The sequence below is a fragment of the Alexandromys fortis genome, unplaced genomic scaffold, assembly GCF_014885135.2.
Source record: "Alexandromys fortis isolate MF-2015 unplaced genomic scaffold, M_Fortis_MF-2015_v1.1 scaffold_239, whole genome shotgun sequence".
Lineage (NCBI taxonomy): Eukaryota > Metazoa > Chordata > Mammalia > Rodentia > Cricetidae > Alexandromys > Alexandromys fortis.
In genome coordinates, this window is record NW_026068120.1 from 1415412 (window position 1) to 1438540 (window position 23129).

The 23129-nt window shown below is 42.2% G+C and overlaps 3 protein-coding genes across 4 annotated transcripts in view; all 3 read left to right on the forward strand.

The window, feature by feature from the left end:
• The window catches only part of LOC126490298 (60S ribosomal protein L18-like), a 5508-nt gene extending 904 nt beyond the window's left edge, over positions 1–4604 (forward strand). The window contains exon 2 of the mRNA XM_050125144.1: positions 4524–4604. Coding sequence (XP_049981101.1) covers positions 4524–4604 — 81 coding nt within the window. The remainder of the gene's footprint in view (positions 1–4523) is intronic.
• The window catches only part of Pkp2 (plakophilin 2), an 83573-nt gene that overhangs the window by 4742 nt on the left and 55702 nt on the right, over positions 1–23129 (forward strand). Inside the window, exon 1 of one of the 2 annotated variants that reach the window (XM_050125117.1) lies at positions 22108–22484. The exons of the other annotated variant lie outside the window; for it this stretch is intronic. Coding sequence (XP_049981074.1) covers positions 22262–22484 — 223 coding nt within the window. The 5' untranslated portion in view covers positions 22108–22261. Of the gene's footprint in view, positions 1–22107; positions 22485–23129 lie in introns of those variants that run through there. 2 annotated transcript variants of the gene reach the window in all.
• On the forward strand, positions 13081–14615 carry LOC126490293 (prothymosin alpha-like). The gene has a single exon (XM_050125133.1). The coding sequence runs from the start codon at positions 13224–13226 to the stop codon at positions 13701–13703; it is 480 nt and encodes a 159-aa protein (XP_049981090.1). The 5' UTR covers positions 13081–13223; the 3' UTR covers positions 13704–14615.

Genomic DNA, 23129 nt, shown 5'->3' on the forward strand with positions numbered 1-23129 from the left:
AAAATATACAAAAAAAAAAAAAAAAAAAGGCAAGAAACTTGACATCAAAAGAACAAATAATCCAATAAAAAATGGGGCACAAACCTAAACAGAGAACTCTCAAGAGATGAATCTAAAATGGCTGAAAGACACTTAAGGAAATGCTCAGCATCCTTAGTCATCAGAGAAATGCAAATCAAAACAACTCTGAGATTCCATCTTACACCTATAAGAATGACCAAGATCAAAAACACTGATGACAACTTATGCTGGAGAGGATGTGGGGTAAAGGGAACACTTCCTTCATTGCTGGTGGGAGTATAAGCTGGTACAGCTGCTTTGTTAAGCAGTATGGTGAGTTCTCAGAAAATTAGGAAACAACGTACCTCAAGACCCAGCAATACCACTTTTGGGTATATACCAAAGGATGCTCAATCATACCACAAGGACATGTGTTCAGCTATGTTTATGGCATTATTATTTGTAATAGGCATAACCTGGAAACAACCTAAATGCCCCTCCACCAAAGAATGGATAAAGAAAATGTAGTATATTTACACAATGGAGTACTATATAGCAGAAAAGAATAATGATATCTTGAAATTTGCAAGCAAATGGATAGATCTAGAAAACATCATATTGAGTGAGGTAACCCAGACCCAGAAAGACAAATATCATATATACTAACTCATAAGTGGCTTTTAGACATAAAGAAAACCAGCCAACAATTTACAATCCCAGAGAGCATAGGCAACAAAGAGGACCCTAAGAGAGACATGCAGCTGGAGAGATGGCTCAGTGGTTAAGAACACTGACTGCTCTTCCAGGGGACCCGGGTTCAATTCCCAGCACCCACATGGCAGCTCACAACTGTCTGAAGATCCAGTTGTAGGGGATCTGACACTTTCACACCAATGCACATAGAAAAAGACATGATCTCCTGAGTAAATTGGGAGCATGGGGATCATGGGAGTGGGTAAAAAGAGGAGGGGGGGGAAGGAAGGGGAGTGAAGAGAAATATATAGCTCAATAAAACAATAATAAAAGGGGGAAAACTAGTCGTGATCTCCTTCTTATATTTGTTGTAGGTGTATAGAAAAGCTATTGCTTTGTGCATTTTGATTCTGTATCCTGACACATTACTGAATTTGCTTACTGTTTTTAATTTTCTGACAGAATTTGATCTCGAATGTATAGTATCGTATCATATCATCTGCAAATAGGCAGTTTGACTTCTTTATTTGTATTAATAAGAGTTTTTTTTTAACCATCCTTATTCTTTCAGTGGAAGTGTTTGCACTGTTCAAGTAGGATTGGAATGTGTTTCCACTGTCACTTCCTATTAAAATGACATTCTTGGCTGTAAACAGAGACTGCTCGTGAGCACTTAGAGCTTTGGTTCCTTGGCTGTGTACAAGAAGTTTTCTCTCTCTCTCTCTCTCTCTCTCTCTCTCTCTCTTCATTTTTTAGTTTTTCAAGACAGAGTTTCTCTGTGTAAGAGTCCTAGCTGTCCTGGAACTAGCTCTTCTATATCAGACTGGCCTCGAACTCACAGAGATCTGCTCGCTTCTGCCTCCCAAGTGCTGGGATTAACCACATGTGCCACCACCACCCAGCAAAAAGTTCTTTTTATTCTAGGAGTTTAATTTCCTATGAGTTCTCCGGTGACTCATTGGTCATTCAAAAAAGTATTGTTCAAGCCAGGCAGTGGTGGCGCATGCCTTTAATCCCAGCACTCGGGAGGCAGAGGCAGGCGGATCTCTGTGAGTTCGAGACCAGCCTGGTCTACAAGAGCTAGTTCCAGGACAGGCTCCAAAACCACAGAGAAACCCTGTCTCGAAAAAAAAAACAAAAAAAAAAAGTATTGTTCAGTCTCCGTGCTGACTATATTTATGTCAACTTGACACAAACCATAGTCATCTGAGAAGACAAAGAAGAACTGAGAATAAGATGGGGCTGTGGGTCAGCCTGTAGGGCATTTTCTTAATTGGTGATTGATAGGAAAGGGCCCAGTCCATTGTGGGTGATGCCATCCCTGGGCTGATGGTCCTGGATTCTATAAGAAAGCAGACTGAGCAAGTCTTGAGGAGTAAGCCAGCAGCAACACCCCTCCATTGCATCTGTGTCAGCTACTGCTTCCAGGTTTCTGCCTTGTTCGGGTTCTTGTCCTGGCTTCCTTCAGTGATGAAATACAATGTAGAAGTGTAAGCCTAATAAACCCTTTCCTCCCGCCAACTTGCTTTAGGTCATGGTGTGTTTCATCACAGCAATAGTAACCCTAACCGAGATGGTCTCTGACAATTTCTGTTTCTGAAGTTAGTTTTGCTATGATTTCTAGTTTTAACCCACTATGATCTGATAGGATGCGGGACATTTTCTTTGCATCTATCACCCTTCTTTCTTTTTTATTTATTAAGATTTGCTTTGTTTCCTATAATGCGCTCATTTTCAAGATGGTTCAGTGCACTGCTGAGAAGAATGTGTAATTTATATCCACTAGGTAGCACATTCTGTAGACATTTATAAAGCCCAATTGACTTATTGAATACTTTAACTCTGAGGGAACTTTGTTGATTTTTTGAATTTGGAACATCATGCAACTGTGAGAGTGGGATATATAAGTTTCGTTACGTTGTAGCTAGACCTGTAGAGGTTTTTTTTTATACCTTATCATGTCTACATTATAGGTCTGAAGGCCCCAATATTTGGTCCTTGGGTGAACCGGTTCCTGTTTATTTAACTATCGTACCCTCTCTGTCACTCCTGATTGGTTTTGCTGTGATGGCTACAACAGATTGTTTGCGCTTTTCTGCTTCGCATGTGGTTTGACTTCTAGACTTCTAGATTAGATCCTTGGCCTGTGGATGTCTTTCCAAGCTAAATGTCTTTCTTGAAAAAAGATAATTAGGTTATGGTTTTCTAATCTAATCCTTAAATTTGTTTATTTTAATTGGTGATATAAGACCATAAAAATTCAAGTTTAATTTGAAAAGGGTTTGGTTTTTTCCTCTGTGTGGTTTTGTTTGTTGTACTGGCTGGCTGTCTAACTGGCAGGCACAGCACTGATATCTGCAGGTCTGCCGTGTTGGGCGTGGCTGGTTTCTTCCCTGTCATTATCTGTTATCCTGTCGCTTTTGTGCTCTGCATAATATTCTGAACTTTTGTTCTGTGTGCTCTTGTGTTTAATTTCTACTTTATTTCCTTATTTTTGAATTATTTATTTATTTATTGGTTTTCGAGACAGGGTTTCTGTGTGTAGCCCGTGCTGTCCTGGAACTCACTTCACAGACCAGGTTGACCTCGAACTCACAGAGATCTGCCTGCCTCTGCCTCCTGTGTGCTGGGAGTAAAGGCGTTTGCCACCATGCTTGGCCTCCTTATTTTTTTTTTATAATTTCATATACAGTGTATGATTGCAGTCTATTTCTTCCTAATAAGTCCTCACGTGGCTATACTGTGTACACAGTGAATAAAAGGAACCAGAACCCTCCCCCCGCCCCGTGTCATAACAACACTTAGCAGTCAATGGCTTCTCAGGAAAGGGTAGAGCCTCATGGGTACCTCCTTTTCACATGATGTAAAGGTGAAAACTCCAAGTCTGTGCTCATATCCATTGCTGCTGTGTATTTATCAGTTCAATGGCCATGTCATAACCGGAAGAGTTTCATAGCACCCTCTTCCATTCTCTGGCTCTTACAATCTTTCTGTATATTATATGTGATATTTTCTAGACCTTCCAAGGAGTGATATAGATGTACCATCTCAGACTAAACGCTTAGCAGTCACATTTTATCAGAGTGTTAACCAGATATGAGTCTCTTCATTAATTGTCACCATCCTCAGAAAGGAACTTCTCTCACCTAGACTGAAAGCAACACATATCCAGGAATGTAAAGATAAATATTTGAAATGCTTTTTCATAACATGCCCACATAGGGAGACAATGGTAATATTCCCTTGTTCCCATGATCTCCCTACTTTTGAAGCCACAGGCTTTTGGATAGTTTTGTAGTACTAGATGTATAATCCTTCATGGAGAAAGTCTCCAAAATCAAAGCAGTTGGTTACTTCCAATAGAGTCATGCCATTATTGCACCAGTGAGCATAGCCTACCTGTTAGATCACTATTGTAGCAAGAATAGGTTATATGGGTGAGGCTCCTGACGAATTTTCTCTCCTGGCAGCCTGCATAACCTTTTTAGCACTCTGAACATTAGCCAGCAAAGAGGCTATTTTCAGTTTGCTTCCAACTTGATTTTCCTTTGTCCTATAAGAACGATGTGTGGTGTCTTCAGAAAAGGGGACTTACCACAGAGTGAGAGTTTCTATTGCTTTGTTAAAACATTATGGCCAAAAGCAACTTGGGGAGGAATGGCCTTCTTTCATCTTACAGCTTGTAAGTCCGTCATCCAGGGAGGTCAGGATAGGAACTCAAGGCAGAAATGTGGAGTCAGGAACTGATGCAGAAGCCATGGAAGATTGATCACTGCTCACTAGTTTGCTTGTTCCTTACAGCTTACTCAGCTGTTTCTTATATCACCCAGAACTATCAGTCCAACAATGGCACAGTCCACAGTGAGCTGGGCCCTCCCACATCAATCATCAACCTCCATCAAGACTTCTAAAGGGTCTGGTCGCAGGTGGTTTATTCCCAACTGTGGGTGTCCTCCTCCTCAGGGGTCACTGGCCACTGTCCTACAAGGACAAAGGGAGCAGAAGATGTGAGTTGTTCAAATGTCTGTGAGCGTGATGGACAGAATTCCAGGAGTCAGCTTCAGAGATCCAACTCATGTTATTGTTCCGGGGGTAAGGTATCTAAGGGTTCTTAGGGTTCCGGGCGGGAAGGGCTGATTGGCCATAATACAGCACCTAATTATCATAAGGGCAGGAAGGAATTGTAGGACTTCCGTGCTGGGTCACCCAGCATTTGCAGGGAGCCTGTGCAGGTTTATCCTCCAAATAAGGACAAGCATCTGAGCTTGACACTCTCCAAATAAGGTTAGTGGAAAAGAGGAAGTCCCACTGAGAAAGGGAGTCCTCCATTTTGTGCCAAGCTCAGGGAGCCATCTGAACATGATAGATTGACATCTTAATAGCAGGGTTCTCCAATACCCAACATATTTATGTTCTGTACAATTTGGGGAAGTGTTTCCTGGTATAATACAATCCCCAGTGTACAAGGAAGCATATTTGCATTGAAATTTGACTCAGGGTACATGTCATTTCCTTCAAGAAGATGGGTTCCAGAGATAGGCTATCTGTGCTTAAGATAGCTTAAGGGCCTAGGAAAGGCTCTGGTCTGGTTTTGGTCATACGGGTAGCACAGAGGTCAATTAGCCACCTCTGGTTCTGGTTGTGGAGGCTTGGAGGAGCCTTTGGCTATATGGATAATGCAAGGGTCAATTATGCCAATAGGTATCTCTGTTCCTGGTTGTGGGGGCTTGGAGAGGTCCTGGCTGTAAGGGTCATTTGGATTACTAGCCACCTGTGGTCCTGGTTGAACGAGTTTGACATGGCCTGGCCCAACAGATAGCACAGATCACCAGCATATTAATCACTTCCAATTACCAGATTTCTGGATAAAAGAACTTTTTTTTTTACATCTTTTCCATTGGAAAGACAATCCTGTGTGCTAACATTCCTGATTTCTCTGGAGATGTGTGGGTACAAGGACCTTCATGCTATGCTCCCAACATACCACCAAATGACAAATGATAGCAAATGTTGGAGAGTATGTAGGACACGAAGAACCCTTGCCAACTGTTGGCGAGAGTGTAAACTGATAGAACCACTGCGGAGATCTTCGCTGTGTTTTCTCAAAAACTAAAAATAGAACTACCATATGATCCAGTATCCTGGCTGGTTTTGCTGTCAGGCTGACAGAATTTGACACTATATTGGAAGCTAGAATTATCTTGAAAGAGAAACATCAGTTGAGACAATGCCCTCACCTGAATTCTTGTAGGCAAGGCTGTAGGGCAATTTCTTGACTAATGAGTAATGGATGATTGGTGGAAGAAGGCCCGACCACTGTAACGAGAAGTGCCACCTCTTTGCAGGTGGTTCTGGGCGGCATAAGGAAATGGGTGGTGTAGGACATGAGGAGTAAGCCAGTAAGCCACGGCCTTCAGGTTTTCATACCGAGTTCATGCTTCTGCTTCCCTCATATCTGGATGTATAAGATGAAATAAAACTTTTCATGTACAAATTTCTTTTGGTCATGATCTTTATCACAGGAACAGAAAACCTAACTAAGATACCCACTTACACCCTCTTGGGCTTATACCAAAAGCCCACCCTACTGTGTAGATAGTTGGACACCTTTGACTATAGCTGTTCTTTTCACAAGAGCAGGGAAATGGAATAAACTGTGATGGTATGATAAGTTGTGATGGTATTGGTGAGAATGGTCTCTGTAGGCCCTAGTTGATGTAACTGTTTGGGAAAGATTAGGAGGTATGGCCTTGTTGGAAGTCTGTTACTAGAGGCAGGCTTTGACTTTTCAAAAGACTCACACAATTCCAACTGTGCTCTCTGCTTCCAGTCTGAGGTTTGAGATGTGAATTCTTAGCTGTTCCTGGTGCCATCATGGGCTCTAATTCTCTGGAACCACAAACCCAATTAAATGCCTTCTTTCATAAGTTGCTCTGGTTGTAGTGTTTTATCACAGCAATAGAAAAGTAACTAATACATGGCATATCCATCGATAGATGCACTGATAATGAAAATGTGGGGTACAAAGGCAGTGGAATTCTATTTTCTGGTTAAAAATGAAATTTGCATGGAAATAGATGGAAAAGTGAACATTATAGTAGGAATTAGCTAGACTGAAATGTAAGAAAAGCTCAGTGACATAAAGACCAAAAGCACAAGCTTGATGTGTAGATTCGAGACTTCTATCTTGTGAGCAAAATAGCAGAGGGCGAAAATGCCTTTCTCAGTTTCACTTTAAGTTAAAGTTCTAAAATCTTTATACTTTATGTGTGTGAGCATTTTGCCTGCCTGTATGCCTGCATACTATCTGTATGCCTGGTGCCCAGAAAAGTGTATCAGATCTCCTGCAATTTGAGCTAAAGATGTTGGTAAGTCATCATGTGCTTGGAGTTGGACCTTGGTCTTGTAGAAGAACAGCCAGTACTCTTATCCACTGAGCCATCTGTCCAGCACCAGATCAAATTTTTCTATTTTCTAATTTGTAGTGAGACTAAGCTAGAATCTCAGTGTTCTCTTGAGTATCTAAAGTAAAAAAAGGAAAGAAGAAAGGAAATTGCCTAGGATTCTCACAGCGAGTCCCTACCTTAGGAGACATCCCTAGCAGGTCCAATACAAACATGGTGTCTTGGTTACTTTTCTATTACTATGATAATACACCATGATGAAGGCAATTTATAGATATAGTTTATTTAGTGCTGTGGGATGATCTTTCTCTAAGCTGTGAATATGTATTTCTCTCATTGGTTGATGATAAAAGCTGGTTTGGCCTATAACAAGGCAGAATATACCTAGGTGGGAAAGTCAAACTGAATACAAAGAGAAAGAAAGTATGGACAGACTCGAGCAGTTGCCCAAGAAACAAGATGTCAGCAGATTAGTAATGAGAGGCCCAGGCCCCCACAGATTCCATGAGTCCTTAGCCTTAGCACAATCCATGAGCAGCCTGTATCTGGGTTCAGAGGCAGGGAAAGAAACACACCCTGAAAATGGGATCATATCCAGGGAATGAGACATTTTGCCCCAAACCTAGAGCCGGAGAGAAGTTCCCAAACCCTTAAACTAGGACCAAAAGAATATACTAAGTCCCTAGATTCACAACATACCAAAGATATTTGCCTTGGCCACAAAATTAGGGTTAATGGTAGAAAGAACCAAAGGAAAAAAAAACAGTTTGGACCCAGAAACAGAGCCATTTCTGTCCCTGACTCAAAACCAGCCATTCCCTAAGCAGGGAAAATGGATCAATTAGAGCCTTAGGTAGTTACTGGTAGTTGGGAATTCCCCTCAAGCGCGGAAAGCCCCCTTATATCATCAGAGAGCAGCCAATATCAAGCCTGGAAATCTAAAATTCCCCCTCATGCCACTAGGGGACAGTCAGTCACAATCTCCAAGGCTTGGAATTCCTGGAGCCTCTTCCCCCATATAAACCCCTGGTTTTTGTTGCTCTGGGTCCCTCTCCTGCGCTATTTTTGGGCTGCTGCTGCTGCTGCTACTTTGTACAGAAGGACGGACCTGATTTATTAACTTAATAAAGACTCTTTGTTTTTTGCATCAGGTTTGGTCTCGTGGTAATGATTTGGGTCCTGTAATTCAGGCATAACAGTAAAAGCCATGGACACATGGCAATACATAGATTAATTGAAATGGGTTAACTTAAATGTAAGAGCTAGTTAGTAATAAGCCTGAAGCATAGGCTAAACATTCTGTAATTAATATTAAACCTCTGAGTTATTATTTAAAAGTAGTTGTGTGATGTGACAGGACAGAGAAAACTCTGTTTACATATTGTACCCAACACGGAACACATACATCCACATAAAGTCTGAAAACGTTTAAAAAAAGGATTATCGACACACAAAGTCAGATATGGCTTCTTAGTGGTAGTCAAAATTTTTTCAAAAGGCTCTGTTTGCTGGTGCTGAGCAGATGAGCAGTTCTTTTCAGAGTTTCAAGGATTTCTGCCTTGGTACTGGCTCTTTTGGAAAGTCCTGCAATGAAGCACTCGATTGTGGTTTGTGGGTCAGGAGGCTGCATGCTACTTGGTGGCAGCATGGATCCCACAGCTTTCCAGAGTTAGGGAAGTAAGCATGACTCTCATTGGTACCTCTGCCATGTTGGGAAGCTGAACAGAGTGAAATTAGCAGCCAAAGCCACCACTTTGGTCCTATCCATGCTTGTTTAGCAGTCTAAAGACACTTGTGGTCAGAAAATGAATACAGCTACATGGTAAAGACAGATTCCTACAAAAAGAAACCTCTAAACAGGTCACAATGTGTTTTTAAAAATGTGCATAGCTTTGGGAGAGAGAATAAAAAGGGTAGAGACAGTCATAGATTAAAAGTAATTTAAAGAATATAAAGTGGGGTCCTTGAAAAAAGAATAGAATAATAAAAATTATGAGCCTCATAAAGATGTAAAATACACAGAGAGTCTGGATTGTGTATATTATTGTGTTTTCTTTGGATTGTTTGAGTGGTAATGAGCTAACTTCTAAGAGACATTTGATTGTGGGGGCTGCTAAGTTAAACCAACCTACATACTTTAAAGATATCTTGACTTTTAAAATCCAGGTCTAAGAATATGTTGCTTTGGAAAATAGGTTCTACTTCTGTTTCCACTGAGAATGAGAAGCAGCAGATATCTTCCAGGTTAATATGGTTTGATTGAGAAAGATCCCCTGACCCAGGTGATCCAACATCCACAACAGCTTCAAGGCTGCTGGCTGAGATGGACCAATTGCACAAAATGCCCCAGTCAGGACTTTATCATAATCTCAGGATCCCTCAACAATCACTGTAGTGGCATTTCATTTGTATTTTAATAAATAATGCTTACTTGAAGATCAGAGAGTAAAACAGATCAGGCAGTGTAACACACACCTTTAATACTAGTGGCTACACTAGTTGCCATAGAAACTGGGTGGAGCATGTCTTTAATCCTAGTGGTATCTGCCTTTAACTACAGCCCTAGAGAGGATTATAAAAAAGGATTATAACAGCTCTCAGATATAGCCTCATTCTGAGATACCTGGAGACAGGATCACCATTTTGGACTGAGGTCAAGGTAAGAGTCAGTATCTGGCTTCTTTGCTTTTCTGGTCTTCAGGTTGAACCCCAATATCTTAGTTTTTATTAATTGTGCTTCATTTGGTGCCCAATGTGGGGCATGAATTTAAAAGAAAACCATTGTTTTCATTTAAGGAGGTTGGTTATAAATTGCTTTTGGTCATAGTCAATCTCTTTCTAAAAGAAAGGACAATATTATATAAAAATGATGAAGAAAATTGAAGATTATTATAATAGAAAATGGGGTAGATTATGAACTGCTTTAATCCAAAAAACAACTGTTAATCTCAAAATATTTTACATTGGTATAGATTTTTATTTATTGATTTAAATTTAAGATTAATTTTGCTATGCTGCATGTATATTTCTATTCTTGTTTAAGGTACTGTGTTTCTACAGCTCAATTAAAATAAATATATAATTAAGAAATACAGATTTATAAAAATACAGTTAGTCATCTATAATAGTCAAACTTAAGGTCATGTTAGTTAGGTTTTCTAGATATACAAAGATATATTTCAGGAAGATATGTATCTTCAAATATTTCAAAGACCTATATAATATTTTAATATTATATATAATATTAATATAATATTAATAGTTTTAATAACTTTTAAATGGGACATGCCTTCTCCTGGCAGTCCCAATCTCCTCCCAAGAGGACGCTTTGGCACTGAAGACATTACATATGCAGTTTGTTTTCATTTTGGCAAAATTGGCCTGTTGGGCAAGAACTGTCCTTGTCTTGACTGCTGACAGTAAGTACACTGTTCAATCTGGACAAGCAGAACACAAAGAAAAGTGGTTGCTGAACTTTGCCAAGACAGGGTAGAAAAGTCCTTCAAATTTTTTTTGCTCTGAAAAGCATCTGTCAGATATTGTAGGCCAGTAAGACAAAGCTGGATGCCCCAACATTGTAGAGAAACCTTGGGTTATTGTTCAGGCAGCCAGCTGTTTCTGTCATTCCTTGCATTTCTTGGAAATTGCTTTCCTGCTCTTCCAGAAAACTTGGGTTCAATTCTAGGCACCCATATGGCAGCTCACAACTGTCTGTAACTCCAGTTCCAGGGGACCCAACACCTATGGCAAAATATCAATGCACATAACATTAAAAAAATTAAAATCCAAAGTCTTTTAAAATTCAAGGTCTCTGGACTGTGGGCTCCTGTAAAAAAAAAATTTAAGTTAAATATTTTTTTTTATTTCAAGAGAGAAGAACCAGGGAACAGTCACAACCACATCAAAGAAGAACCAAACTCCAAAAGTGTAAATAGCCCAACATCCAATGCCTGGGATCCATTCACTATCTTCTGGACTCTGTAACAGGCTTTCTTGGACTGCCAGCTCCCAATTCATGACATAAAGACTTATTATTAGTTATGAATGCTTGACCTTATCTTATCTTGTCCCACTAGCTCTTATAGTTTAATTAACTTTTTCTCTTCATCTATGTTTTATCTTGGGGCTTTTTATCTTTTATTTCATTCTGCATGCCCTGTTTTCCTGTTTTCCTCCACCTTTGGATGGCTGATGTACCTGGCTGACTGGCCCCACATGTCTGCCTCTCTTTCTCTCTTGTTCTCTCTCTCCTCTCCAAAGCTTATATTTCTCCTCCTACTTATTGTCTCTGCCTACTAGCCCCACATATCCCTCTTTTTATTAAACTAATCCGGTGCCTAAAGCAGGCAAAGCTACACATGTTTACAACATTAAACAAATGCAACATAAAAAAGTGTGATATATCTTTACATAATTAAAGTAATGTTGCATAACATTTCCCCCTTTTGTCTAAATAAAAAGAAAGGTTTTAACTTTAACATAGTAATACTATATGCAATAAGAACAATTTTCAAACAAGAATTATATTACAACATTCAGTTCATTTGTATTTGACAAATTCAGAGAAAAATACTCCATCCTATCTTAGTGAGTTCAAAGTTTTGTACCTAATCTACCTTCTATCATAGCTAAGGAAAACTGCAACTATTACTATCTAGTCTTCAACTCCATCAAAACCCCAGAAGAATATATTATTTCCTGAGTAAACAGGAAGTATAATGAAAGCCATCTCCAAAATATAAAAACAACAGAGACATCTGACTGCCAATGTTGGGACAGTCATCCAAAGTTCCTCTGCAATCTTGGGGCATTCATCTTTGGTCTACAGGCCTAGAATATCCAGCAGACTTTTCTAGAAAGCAGGAATCTCAAAGGACTGTCCCACCTGTTTTGGCAAAGTTAGCAGTCACTTTCCTTTGTGTCCTTCATGTCCAGTTTATACAGCATACTGTCCGCAGTCAAGGTAAGAGCAGCTTTGCCATAATAAAACAAACTCCATATAGAGGTTCTTTGATGGCAGTCTATGAAGTAGATTGGTGCTGCCAGAAGCTGACATGTCTCACTGCCATAAAAATTCTCAGGTTATTAAACACCTTAAATACCATATTCTGCATGTCTCAGAAGCATCTGTAGACAATCTATCTAAAATATATATGTTTAACCTTGAAAATATACCTAACATGACTAACCTGCATTTCTTTTTTTAAAGAAGATTTATTTATTGTATATTCAGTGCTCTGCCTGTATGTATGCTTACACACCAGAAGAGGGCACCAGATTGCATTACAGATGGTTGTGAACCACCACATGGTTGCAGGGGAACTGAACTCAGGATCTCTGGAAGAACAGCCAGTGCTCTTAACCTCTGAGGCATCTCTCCAGCCCCAAACCTGCATTTCTTAATTGTACGTTACATTTTAAAATGAGCTGCATAAGCACAATACTCCAAACAAAAGTAGAGAAATATATGTAGTATAACAAAAGTAACTTTAAATTTGTATCAATATACCAATCCATACCAACTGTGAAGTATTTGAGGCTAACAGTTCTCTTTTTATCCTATATTCCTGAATCCCCTCTAAATGATGACAAACATCCATAACCCAATGGATGATTAAAAGCCACCCACTCCACCTCTTGTGAATGTTGGTGTTGTGTTCTCTAGACTGCATGCTGTTGTATGAGGGTGATAGAGTCTTTAGGAAACCCTGAGGAAATTGAGTTAATGACCAGTTCCTGGGAAAACTAGTTGTGACTTCTGTTATCCAGTCTCGGACCTCAAAGGGATCAATATAAATGCCACCTGCTTGTAGTTTTTCTTGGTTTATTTCTTTATACCTGTAGCCAAGATTTTCAGGAGGTTGCGTCCATCACATTTGATCTCTGTTAACCTTGAAGGAATCTACAGTTGTTTGTTTTCTGTGGAAATAAAAACATACCCCCATCCCCCACTGGCTGCTCTGAAAAGCAGTGTTCCCGGTGCTGCTCGGCGCTCGCTGCAGCCGCCTTCGCCGCCCGCCCGCCGCCTCCTCCTCCTCCGCGGCGGACTCCGGCAGCTCTCTCGCCAGAGTCCTCGAACTCGATTCCTCTCGCCCTCGCTGCAGCGGATCACCGGCGTGCCCCACCATGTCAGACGCGGCCGTGGACACCAGCTCCGAGATCACCACCAAGGACTTGAAGGAGAAGAAGGAAGTTGTGGAGGAGGCAGAGAATGGAAGAGACGCACCTGCCAATGGCAATGCTAATGAGGAAAATGGGGAGCAGGAGGCCGACAATGAGGTAGATGAAGAAGAGGAAGAAGGTGGGGAGGAAGAGGAGGAGGAGGAAGAAGGTGACGGTGAGGAAGAGGATGGAGATGAAGATGAGGAAGCTGAGGCTCCTACGGGCAAGCGGATAGCTGAAGACGATGAGGATGATGATGTTGACACCAAGAAGCAGAAGACTGACGAGGATGACTGGACAGCAAAGGAAAAGCTAAAACTAAGGCCGCCGTCACCTGTTCACCCTCCACTTCCCGTCTCAGAATTTAAACGTGGTCACCACAGCGGGCAGTGCCACCCACAGATGACATGCGTTCTTCATCAACCCACCAAAACCACAACATGAATTTGCAACAGGGGAGGAAAAAAAAACCAAAACTTCCAAGGCCCTGCTTTTTTTCTTAAAAATACTTTAAAAGGAAAATTTGTTTGTATTTTTTATTTACATTTTATATTTTTGTACATATTGTTAGGGGTCAGCCATTTTTGATGATGACGGGTGACCAGACCAGCCTTCAGAGCGTTCTCTGTCCTACTTCTGACCTTACTTGTGGTGTGACCATGTTCATTATAATCTCAAAGGAGAAAAAAAAAACCTTGTAAAAAAACAAAAATGACAACAACAACAAAAAAAAACAATCTTATTCCGAGCATTCCAGTAACTTTTTTTGTGTATGTACCTAGCTGTACTATAAGTAGTTGTTGAAATAGGAGCGGTGGGGCTGCGTCCCCAACACCCCGGCCGCTTGGCTAGCTCATGCCCGAAATAACAGCACACAAACTGTATTCATTTAAGAACTGCTTGGCCCATGAACTCTAACCCTTACAGGGTAATTCTCGCACCTGGACTAGCCCATTTCTAATAATGCATGTAAGCACCCCAAGGTGTGCTTACCGGGAAGATTCTAGCCTCCGTCCATCATGGTGTCTCTGCTCCAGAGAGCAGAGTTGTCGGGTCTCTCCGGGAGCAGAGCAGAGTCTGACCTCACTTCCTCTTCCGCCCAGAATTCTATTCTGTTTACTTTAACCTATGAGGCCAGCCAAGCAGTTTCTTTAATTAACCAATGAAATCAACAGATTGATATATGACACTCCCACATCAAGTAGTTGGTTTGTATGAGATGGTTAAAAAGGCCAAAGATAAAGGTTTCCTTTTTTTTCTTCCTTTTTTTTGTCTATGAAGTTGCTGTTTATTTTTTTTTGGCCTGTTTGATGTATGTGTGAAACAATGTCCAACAATAAACCGGAATTTTATTTTGCTGAGTTGTTCTAAAAAAAAAAAAAAACATACCCCCAATGCAATACGTTTTTAAAATTCCATTTTAAAGTTAAGGCATACCTAAAGTATCTAGGCTGGTTTAATTCAGTAGTCCCATGTCTCTTGGCAGATGGCAGCTGTCATTCGCTCATGGGCATTCAAAGTCGACACAACATCATACAGGATCCAGACTCCATGTGCATTTCTCATCTTTACATGCCTTTTCACCTTTATATTACTTTACTCTTTCTTTAAAGATTTTACTTTATTAATTTTAAACTATTTTTTCTATGACTGTCTTAACAAATTTATTTTCTCTCTTAAGCCTATATTTTTTAAACATACTATCACCTATTTAGAGTTTTTTTTTTCCATCTGGACCTGTCTTTACTACATGTCTCCAGCCTTATCTGACCACATGAGTCAAACAATAATCTGCTAAGCAGCATTTAGGTCTTCTGCTGTGACTTTGGCAGCTGGCTCCACCCACTCCTCAGGCCTTAAACAGTCCTTAAGCCTGTTTAAGTGGGACCTGTATTTAATTGTCCCAGCTCTGGGAAGTTGGTGTCCACACTGCGGCAGAGGTTTTACCTAGCTTGTTGTTTCTACTCAAGTGTTCTCTGTATGCCAAATGTAGCAGGCTTTCTTTTGGGCCACCAACCATGTCCCAAATCATAACACGGAGACTTACTATTAGTTATGAATGCTTAGCCTTAGCTTAGGTTCATTTCTTGATAGCTCTTATAACTTGTTTTAACCTGTTTCTCTTCATCTACGTTTTTGCCTTGGGACTTTTTTTTTTCTACCTTTTTTCATTCTGTGTATCTGCTGTCTGGTGGCTGCCTTGCTGGCTGTCCCCGGGCATCTCCCTCTCTTCCTCCTTTGTTCTCTCTCTTCTCCAATCTAGATTCCTCTTCCTACTTATTCTCTCTGTCCTATCTTTCTATTGCCTAGCTATTGGCCATGTAGTTTTTTATTAGAGCGACCAGATGTTTAAGGCAGGCAAACCCACACATCTTTACATTATTAAACAAATGCAGCATAAACATGTAACATACCTTTGCATAGTTAAAGTAGTATTCCACAACAGGATTCCTCCGATGTGTTTGGTCATTTTCTGGCTGTGCTCTCTGTAACACACATTTTGTCCTCTAGGCTCTGGCTCCAGTCCACTGCTGCTGTTGTTCTTGGTCCCATGGTACTGGAATATCCATAATCCGGTTCTTCTGCTGCAGCCATGTGGCATTTTCACCAATAGCATCTCCAGGGCTCTCTTTATGGTGCCAAGCCTCAACTTCTTTGTATGACCCCTTCACTCCTGAGCCTTCAACTGCCAACTGAGGCTGCCCCTTCACCAACGGCCTCCCCTGGCTTCTCAAAGTGCCAAGCCTCGGCTGCTCTCCTCTCTGCCTTCCCTCTTCCCAGAATTCTCTTAGTCTATTTGCTCTGGCTACTAGACAATCAGTGTTTTATTAAACTAATACGAGTGACAAATCTCTACAGTGTACAAGAGCATTATCCCACAGCGGTTAATCACTGCTGATTCTTCAGCCCCAGCTGAAGATTTGACTCTTAATTCAAAGTAACAGAAAGTCCAGATCGAAATTTTAAACTTCCCTCTAAAACGTCAGCCTCCATCTCTGCTTTGCCTCTAAGCTAGGCCTCCATCTCTGCTTTGGTCTAAGCTAGGCCTCCATCTCTGCTTTGGTCTAAGCTAGGCCTCCAATCTCTGCTTTGCCTCTAAGCTAGGCCTCCATCTCTGCTTCGCCCTCAACATTCTTATCTTCCAAGCTTCTTCAGAAGAGCTCAGCAAGCACTGGGACTTTCAATGGCCTTTACTGCATAAAATTCCACAGTCCTTCCACAACCCTGCCTAAAACAACTCGGTTCAATCTGTCATAACATAAAGTATCTATCCATGAAACAAGCACTATCTCTATGCCCACAATCTTGACAGAAAATGCTATTTGTGGGGTAAATCTTGCTTCTCAACTAGAAGAGACATCACTAGACTCCAGGGTGAGAGACTTCTTTCCCTTTCCTTTCCCTTCATATGCCATTTTCTTTGTCTCATTATTCCACCTCAGTGGCCATCATATTTCTTACCATTTCTGCATGTATTCTTTTGGAACACCATAGTGATCTCTCCCTTAGGAGGGAGAGTCTTTCTTTTGTCCTACCTTTTGGAAGCAATGGTAATCCCTCCACCACTTTAGGATGATATTTTACATCTTTAAAAGAATAAAAAGGTGGTAAAGGTTGGAACTTTGAAAACCTGAGTTTTAGCATTTTTTTCTAAATACACTACCATATTTGTAATTTTAAGGAAGTAATGATGTGTATATAAAAAGAGAAGACAGATTTAAAATACAAATAGTTCAATTATAAATATGTACTTATACTTAAGTCAATTAGTATCTTCCAAACAATTAAAAATATATTTTTACAGTATTTTTAAAAGAATACATGAAACTGAGGTCATAAAAATAAAGTTAGAAATGTGACCACTACCACTCATAAGTTTATGAATTTCTCTGTCACTTCATAAACTTAAAGGTCAACAGATATTTTTCTTTTGTAGCCATGAGAGTTATTCTGGCATTTTATTTCAGACTAGTCTGCCTTCTCCAGAAACCTTAGGTCACCTAAACCTCAGGCAAATTAACAAGCTGCCTTCAGGAGAGAGGTTCCACTGGGTCTACTATTTATGGAACAATACTAGTTATCTCTGTGCTTGTGTTACTGGAGTTGCTAAGGTCAGAGCCCGACAGCCCTAACAAAACAGACTTGACTACTCATCCTCAATATGTCAAGTCAAAGAAAAGTGAAAGTGGGAAGTGGAGAAATTCTATTCACACACCCAGTGGCCCCACCTGATATGAGACTGAATTTCAAACACAAAGCAGGAGAAGAGGCAAAATAACCAAGCAGTCAGGGCCAAGGGGTGTTCGTGCCCATCCCTGAATGAGGCAGGACAAACTTTCAGAACGATGGGAAATCTTTTTCCAGCAGACAAGTGTCTCCTGTGCCCAGCATCAGGTTTTGGCCTTCCATTCCCAATATAGACTCTTGGTGGGGGTGGGGTATTCCAATTTCTTTGGTCATTATCTTTTTTTTTCTTTAATAATCTGATAGCCAAAGGGAGCCTCACAAGTGCCTTAGAATATATTGACATCTGCAAGCATGGTTGTTAGGTTATAGAGAACAAACATAAATCATGATTCCAACCACATTGCCTTCTCCATTCAGCTTCTGGTCATCAGGCCAAGGATCTGACACCCTCACTGCAGTAACTGTGGTCAGCTGTCCGGAAAAAAAGTTATTTGAACTCACATATTCTGCTTATACAAGCCTGTGAGTCATGACTGGAGAAATATTTGAAGTCTTAAAAAGATGATAAGTGTATGTCTGCAATCCAGTACTGCAGGAAGCAGAAACAGCGCAATCAACCCCTAGGACTCGCTGACCAGTCGGTCCACTCAGGGGGGTTCCAGGTACAGTGAGAGAGCATGTCCTAAACAATAAAGTGGAATGGATTAAGAAAGACCCCTCATGATGAACTCTGACCTCCACATACACATGTATACAATGAACACTTGCACATACATCTGCACACATACACACCCACATAAATGATATATTTAGTTTTCAAATAACTTTCTGGATTTTTAAATATACCCTAATTTTCCACAAAAGAATTTGCATATGGTTAACAAAAATAATTATTAATTAATAAATCTTACATTTTATTAAATAAATAATAAAATCACTTTGAGGAAACCTAACTATATAATTGGAAACAGTGACAGATAAGTACTTCATGTAGATACTGTGTATCTCAATCATGGGCTTGGAATGTAGTTTAGTTGACAGCCTGTTTAAGGTAGTGGGTTGGTCCTCAGTACCACAGTCCTTCCTGGCTACATAGCTAGTTTAAAATGAACTTGGATTAAACATCCTGTCGTTTGTTTGTTTGTTTGTTTTAGAAAAATGAATATAGTAAGTAAATCAGGTGTAAGCCAAATTAAAATGGAAGTGAAAACTCAAGAGTTCCTGGATTCTTATCGCAGGATCACAGCAAAAGGGACTTATCCTAGTTCGGTTTCTATTGCTGCAATAAAAGCAACTTGGGGAGGAAAGGGTTTATTTTATCTCACAGGAAGTCGGGACATGAACTCAGGCAGGAACCCTGAGGTAGGAACTGGAGCAAAACCTAAGGCGGAAAGCTGCCTACTGGCTTGCTCAGCCTGCCTTCTTATCCTGCTTAGGAGCAACTGCCCAGGGACAGCCCCACCCACAGTGGTCTGGGCCCTCCCACAAGGACTGACCAAGAAAATTGCCTGCAGACAATCTGACAGAGGCATTTCCTCAACTGAGGTACTCCTTCCTAGGTAACTCTAGCTTGTGTCAAGTTGACAAAAACCAATACAGGACAGGACTGGATCTGATTATTGGGCTACCCATCACATTTTGCTTTAACATTCTGAGAATTACTTCTTAAAAATTATATTTTGTTGAAAATAAAGAGAAAAAGAGAAGTTTTCGAAAGTGAACCTTCACACTAAAAGGTAGTGTGAAGATCATAGAACAGCCAGGTACCATAAAGGGTGCCTAGCATTTGGTTTCCATGTTTCACTTTGCTGGGAAGAAGCTGCCTTCGACAGTTATCTCAGCACTTGGTCATGATTTAGGAAGTCAATGGACTTTTTTTTTTCCCAGAAAATAGGGCCAGGCCTACACTTTGCTAGGATATAGACACATCTACAATACAGTTGGGTTCATTGTGCCCGAGTCTGGAAACTTCCTCTCCCCGTCTTTAAGCTAGTGTTCCTACAGTGGGTTTTCCCTTCCAAAGCTGCTCTCAGAAGCTTGTGTGCTTGTCCTAGTTTCAAGGAGACAGTTTTCCTGAATCCCTAAGTTCTGTGAGCTCAAACCTAAAAACTTTACCTTGATTTACTTTATTTTTTTTAGCCTTTAAGAGCTAATGAGTTGCACTAATATTTATGTGACTTTATGTAGCAAGTTACTACAAGAGTTTGAAAACATAACCAATGACATTAACGATTTTGTGTGCTCAATATGTAAAGCACTGCATGCACTTTTGCCTGACCCATTAGTTCCATGTAGACCTGCTTCCTTGGTCCTGAAGAATAGCAATGGACATAAGAAAGTGTGCGCTGGTTTTTTTTTTTTTTTTGGAACTTATATTCTAGTAAGGAATCAATTAACAAGGAAAACATAAAGTACCTCTGTCTCAGTCACTGTTCTATTGCTGTGAGGAGACACTGTGAGCAAGGCACCTTGTAAAGAAAGCATTTAATTGGGGGTTTGCATACAGTTTCAGAAGATTAGTCCATAATCATCATGGCAGGAGGCATGCCAACAGGTAGGCAGGCTTGGCTCTGGAGAAGCAGATCACATCTGATCCACAAGTTGCAGACAGAGAGAGAGAGAGAGAGAGAGAGAGAGAGAGAGAGAGAGAGAGAGAGAGGGCTAGGTGTAGGCTTTTGAAACCCCAAAGCCCACGCCCAGGGACACATCTCCTTTGGTAAGTCCACATCTCCTAAATCTTCCCAAATAGTTCCACTAACCAGACCAGACAATTGGAGACATTTTGGTTCAAATCACCAGAACACATGATGAAGATAAGAGCTATGGGGAAAATATGCAGAGAAGAGGAATGGTGAATGGTGTGTGTGTGTGTATGTGTGTGTGCACGCATGCATGCACGCACACACACACACACACATGAGTGCACAGTCATGCACATACTGAGGCTCATGCATGAGTGTTTATGAAAGCTGTACACTTAAGTAAGATAGTGATCTATGACAGAGCTTTGTAGAAAGTCAGAGAATCCAGAATGGACTTCTAAGGGCCATTGAACATTTCCTCTGTACAGTCTTGGTGTACGGATCATAGCAACACTATGTGTAGGTACATTTGTCGTTCTGGTTTGCAGACAGGAGAACTGAGGTGTGAAAATCTACATACCATGGCTCATGGCACAGGACTTGTAAAGGTTAGGCTAGCATTGAATACTATATCCTTCACTTACAAACTATCGCCTTTCTCTTATCGAGTCATCTAGTTACCAATCAAGATGTCCTCGTTTACTGGAGCGCACATAATAGCGTTCCAACAATTACAACAGCACTTTTCAAAAGTGATACAGAAGGAAACAGAAAAGTGAAGTTCCATTTCCTAAGGTAAATGAGAGAAATGACATGCCAGTCCCCAGCTGAAGAGGGCTCTTCTAAGTCGCACTTCTCCAGGTACAAAAGTCAGGGAATGTGCCCACTGGCCCTGTAGGAGAGTCATCTTTTAAAGCAACAGACCTGGGACTTTCAGGAGGAGCTAGGAGGAAGGAGCGGAAGATGGGTGGGTTTAAAAGAGGCAGGCGATGGGATTGACTGCTGTAATTTAACCTTTATAATCTCCAAACTCATTCTTGACTTCTTTGCTTTCGGTAAAATCTCAGCATCGCGATTGCACATTTGCACCGAGCTTTTACAGGAGTCGTTTACCTAAAGACTGGCCTGATTGTTTCCAAGACCCGCTGTCCTCATAGCTCCCACTTCCCCTGTCCCTTGTGCATGACCTTCGACCACGAGGCCTGTGGGAGAAGGGTGACTACTCCCGCATTCCCTCTTCGCTCCCTTGACGTCAAACAGGAAGCCGCACACCTGGACCTGAATCGTGAGGTTAGGAACCCGGGGAGGAGAGCGGCTGTGTTCTCTAGCGTTCCAACAAAGATACAAACCCAAGCAACCAAAGGGAAGACCTCGCTCAGTGTCAAACACCGAAGGTGTTCTTTTCCCCTCCCAAGCCTAAGTACCAGTATAGGAGGAGTGGCGTCGGTTGTTAACAACTTTAAGGTCAAGGACCCTTCTGGTGCGCGTAGCTCTTAAGTTCTCACTCCTCAACTGCATTTGAAGCATAATTAATAGCATGATAAACTCAAGTTGTGGAAGATTTACTGTCAGAGGCCTCTTCCCTGGGTTCCCCTACAAAGAGCCTGTCATAAAGAGCACTTACTCAACGTTACAAGGGCTATTAAAAAGCATATTAAAAGTCATCTCCTCGCTGAGCCTCTTATTGGAGTTTCTCTGTGTGGGCATGTTCCTCAGAAAGGAAGTGGGTGGACAAGAGCGCACTGGGTACAATTTGTGTATTTGCAAGAGCGAGCCGAGGCTTTCACTGAGGAAGAACATATGTTTCTGGGACTCCATCTGTGCGAAAAAGCGCGTCGTACTGGAGTTGCACTAAGGATAAAAAAAGACTTTTTGACGACTTTTTCTTTCATACACCTTTCATCGTCAGTGAGCATTTGGAACAGAGTGACTGAGCCTAATTAACTGGACGTGCTACTCGCGCCACGAGGCGAGGTTCCCAGCTGCACCTGTCCTGAGGGCAGCTCCTCCCACAATCCTTCGCGAGCCGAGCGCTGAGTACGTGGGACCTCGGAGGACGTGCTCGCCCCAGGCTGAGTGCGCCTGCTTTGCCGGAGCCACGCCCCTGCCCCCTGCGGGCCCGGGTCCGGGGCGGGGCGGGGCGGGGCGGGGCTTGCGGCGGGTCCCCCACGCCTCTGGGGCTCTGGCGGCCGCAGGTCCTGGCAGTCGCTCGCCGGTCACCTCGCCGACGCGATGGCGGTCCCGGGCTCCCTGGCCGAGTGTGGCTACATCCGGACGGTGCTGGGCCAGCAGATCCTGGGACACCTGGACAGCTCCAGCCTGGCCCTGCCCTCCGAGGCCAGGCTGAGGCTGGTGGGCAGCAGCGGCCGTGGCGACACGGCGGTCCGGAGCCAGCGGATCCAGGAGCAGGTGCAGCAGACTCTGGCCCGCCGGGGCAGGAGCTCGGTGGTCAGCGGTGAGTCGAGCCCCACCCGCGACGCGCGCCCCGCGGCTCCCGCCCGCTTGCCCACCTACCTGTTGATCCCCGTCCCTTTCAGGACCCGCCGCGCCTCCTGGCCGGCCGCTCGTCTCCGCGGAAACAAACGCTCTTTCTCCTTCCCCGCGGTTCAGGTCTACCGTATTCGTGTGTTAATCACCCCGTTGACTGTTACTGAATTCAGTCGGTTTCCCCCTTCGCCGCCCGATCCGGGTCCGTGCCCCCGGGTTCCGAAAGCACTTGGAAATGGTATGCAGACGTTTGGTGTGCGCGATTGTTCTTCTGTAAGGCAGCTCCTTTTGGCTTTTATTTAGGTGTTTTAGAGTTCACGACTCTTCATAAATATTTTTAGAAAGAAACCTTGAAAGCCCTGCGGCTGCTACATCCCCTAAATTAAGGCAGGGCTACCTCACCCAGGTACTTGAGAGCGCTCCACTTAGTATCTGCCGCGCTTGGTCTCAGACGTGAACAAATTGGGCAAGTCGACTTTGGGCCTGGGAACAACCCCAATTCCCTGCCAGAGGATATGAAGGAGGAAGGAGACTTTGGCCGGGCTAAAGGCAGCCACGCCTGCCCACCTCACACCCACACACCAGCACGGGCACCAACAGATGCGTGGGCGCG

Bases quoted from the DNA above. Each gene is read 5' to 3' on its own strand.
- LOC126490293 (XM_050125133.1), top strand. From the start codon at position 13,224: ATGTCAGACGCGGCCGTGGACACCAGCTCCGAGATCACCACCAAGGAC.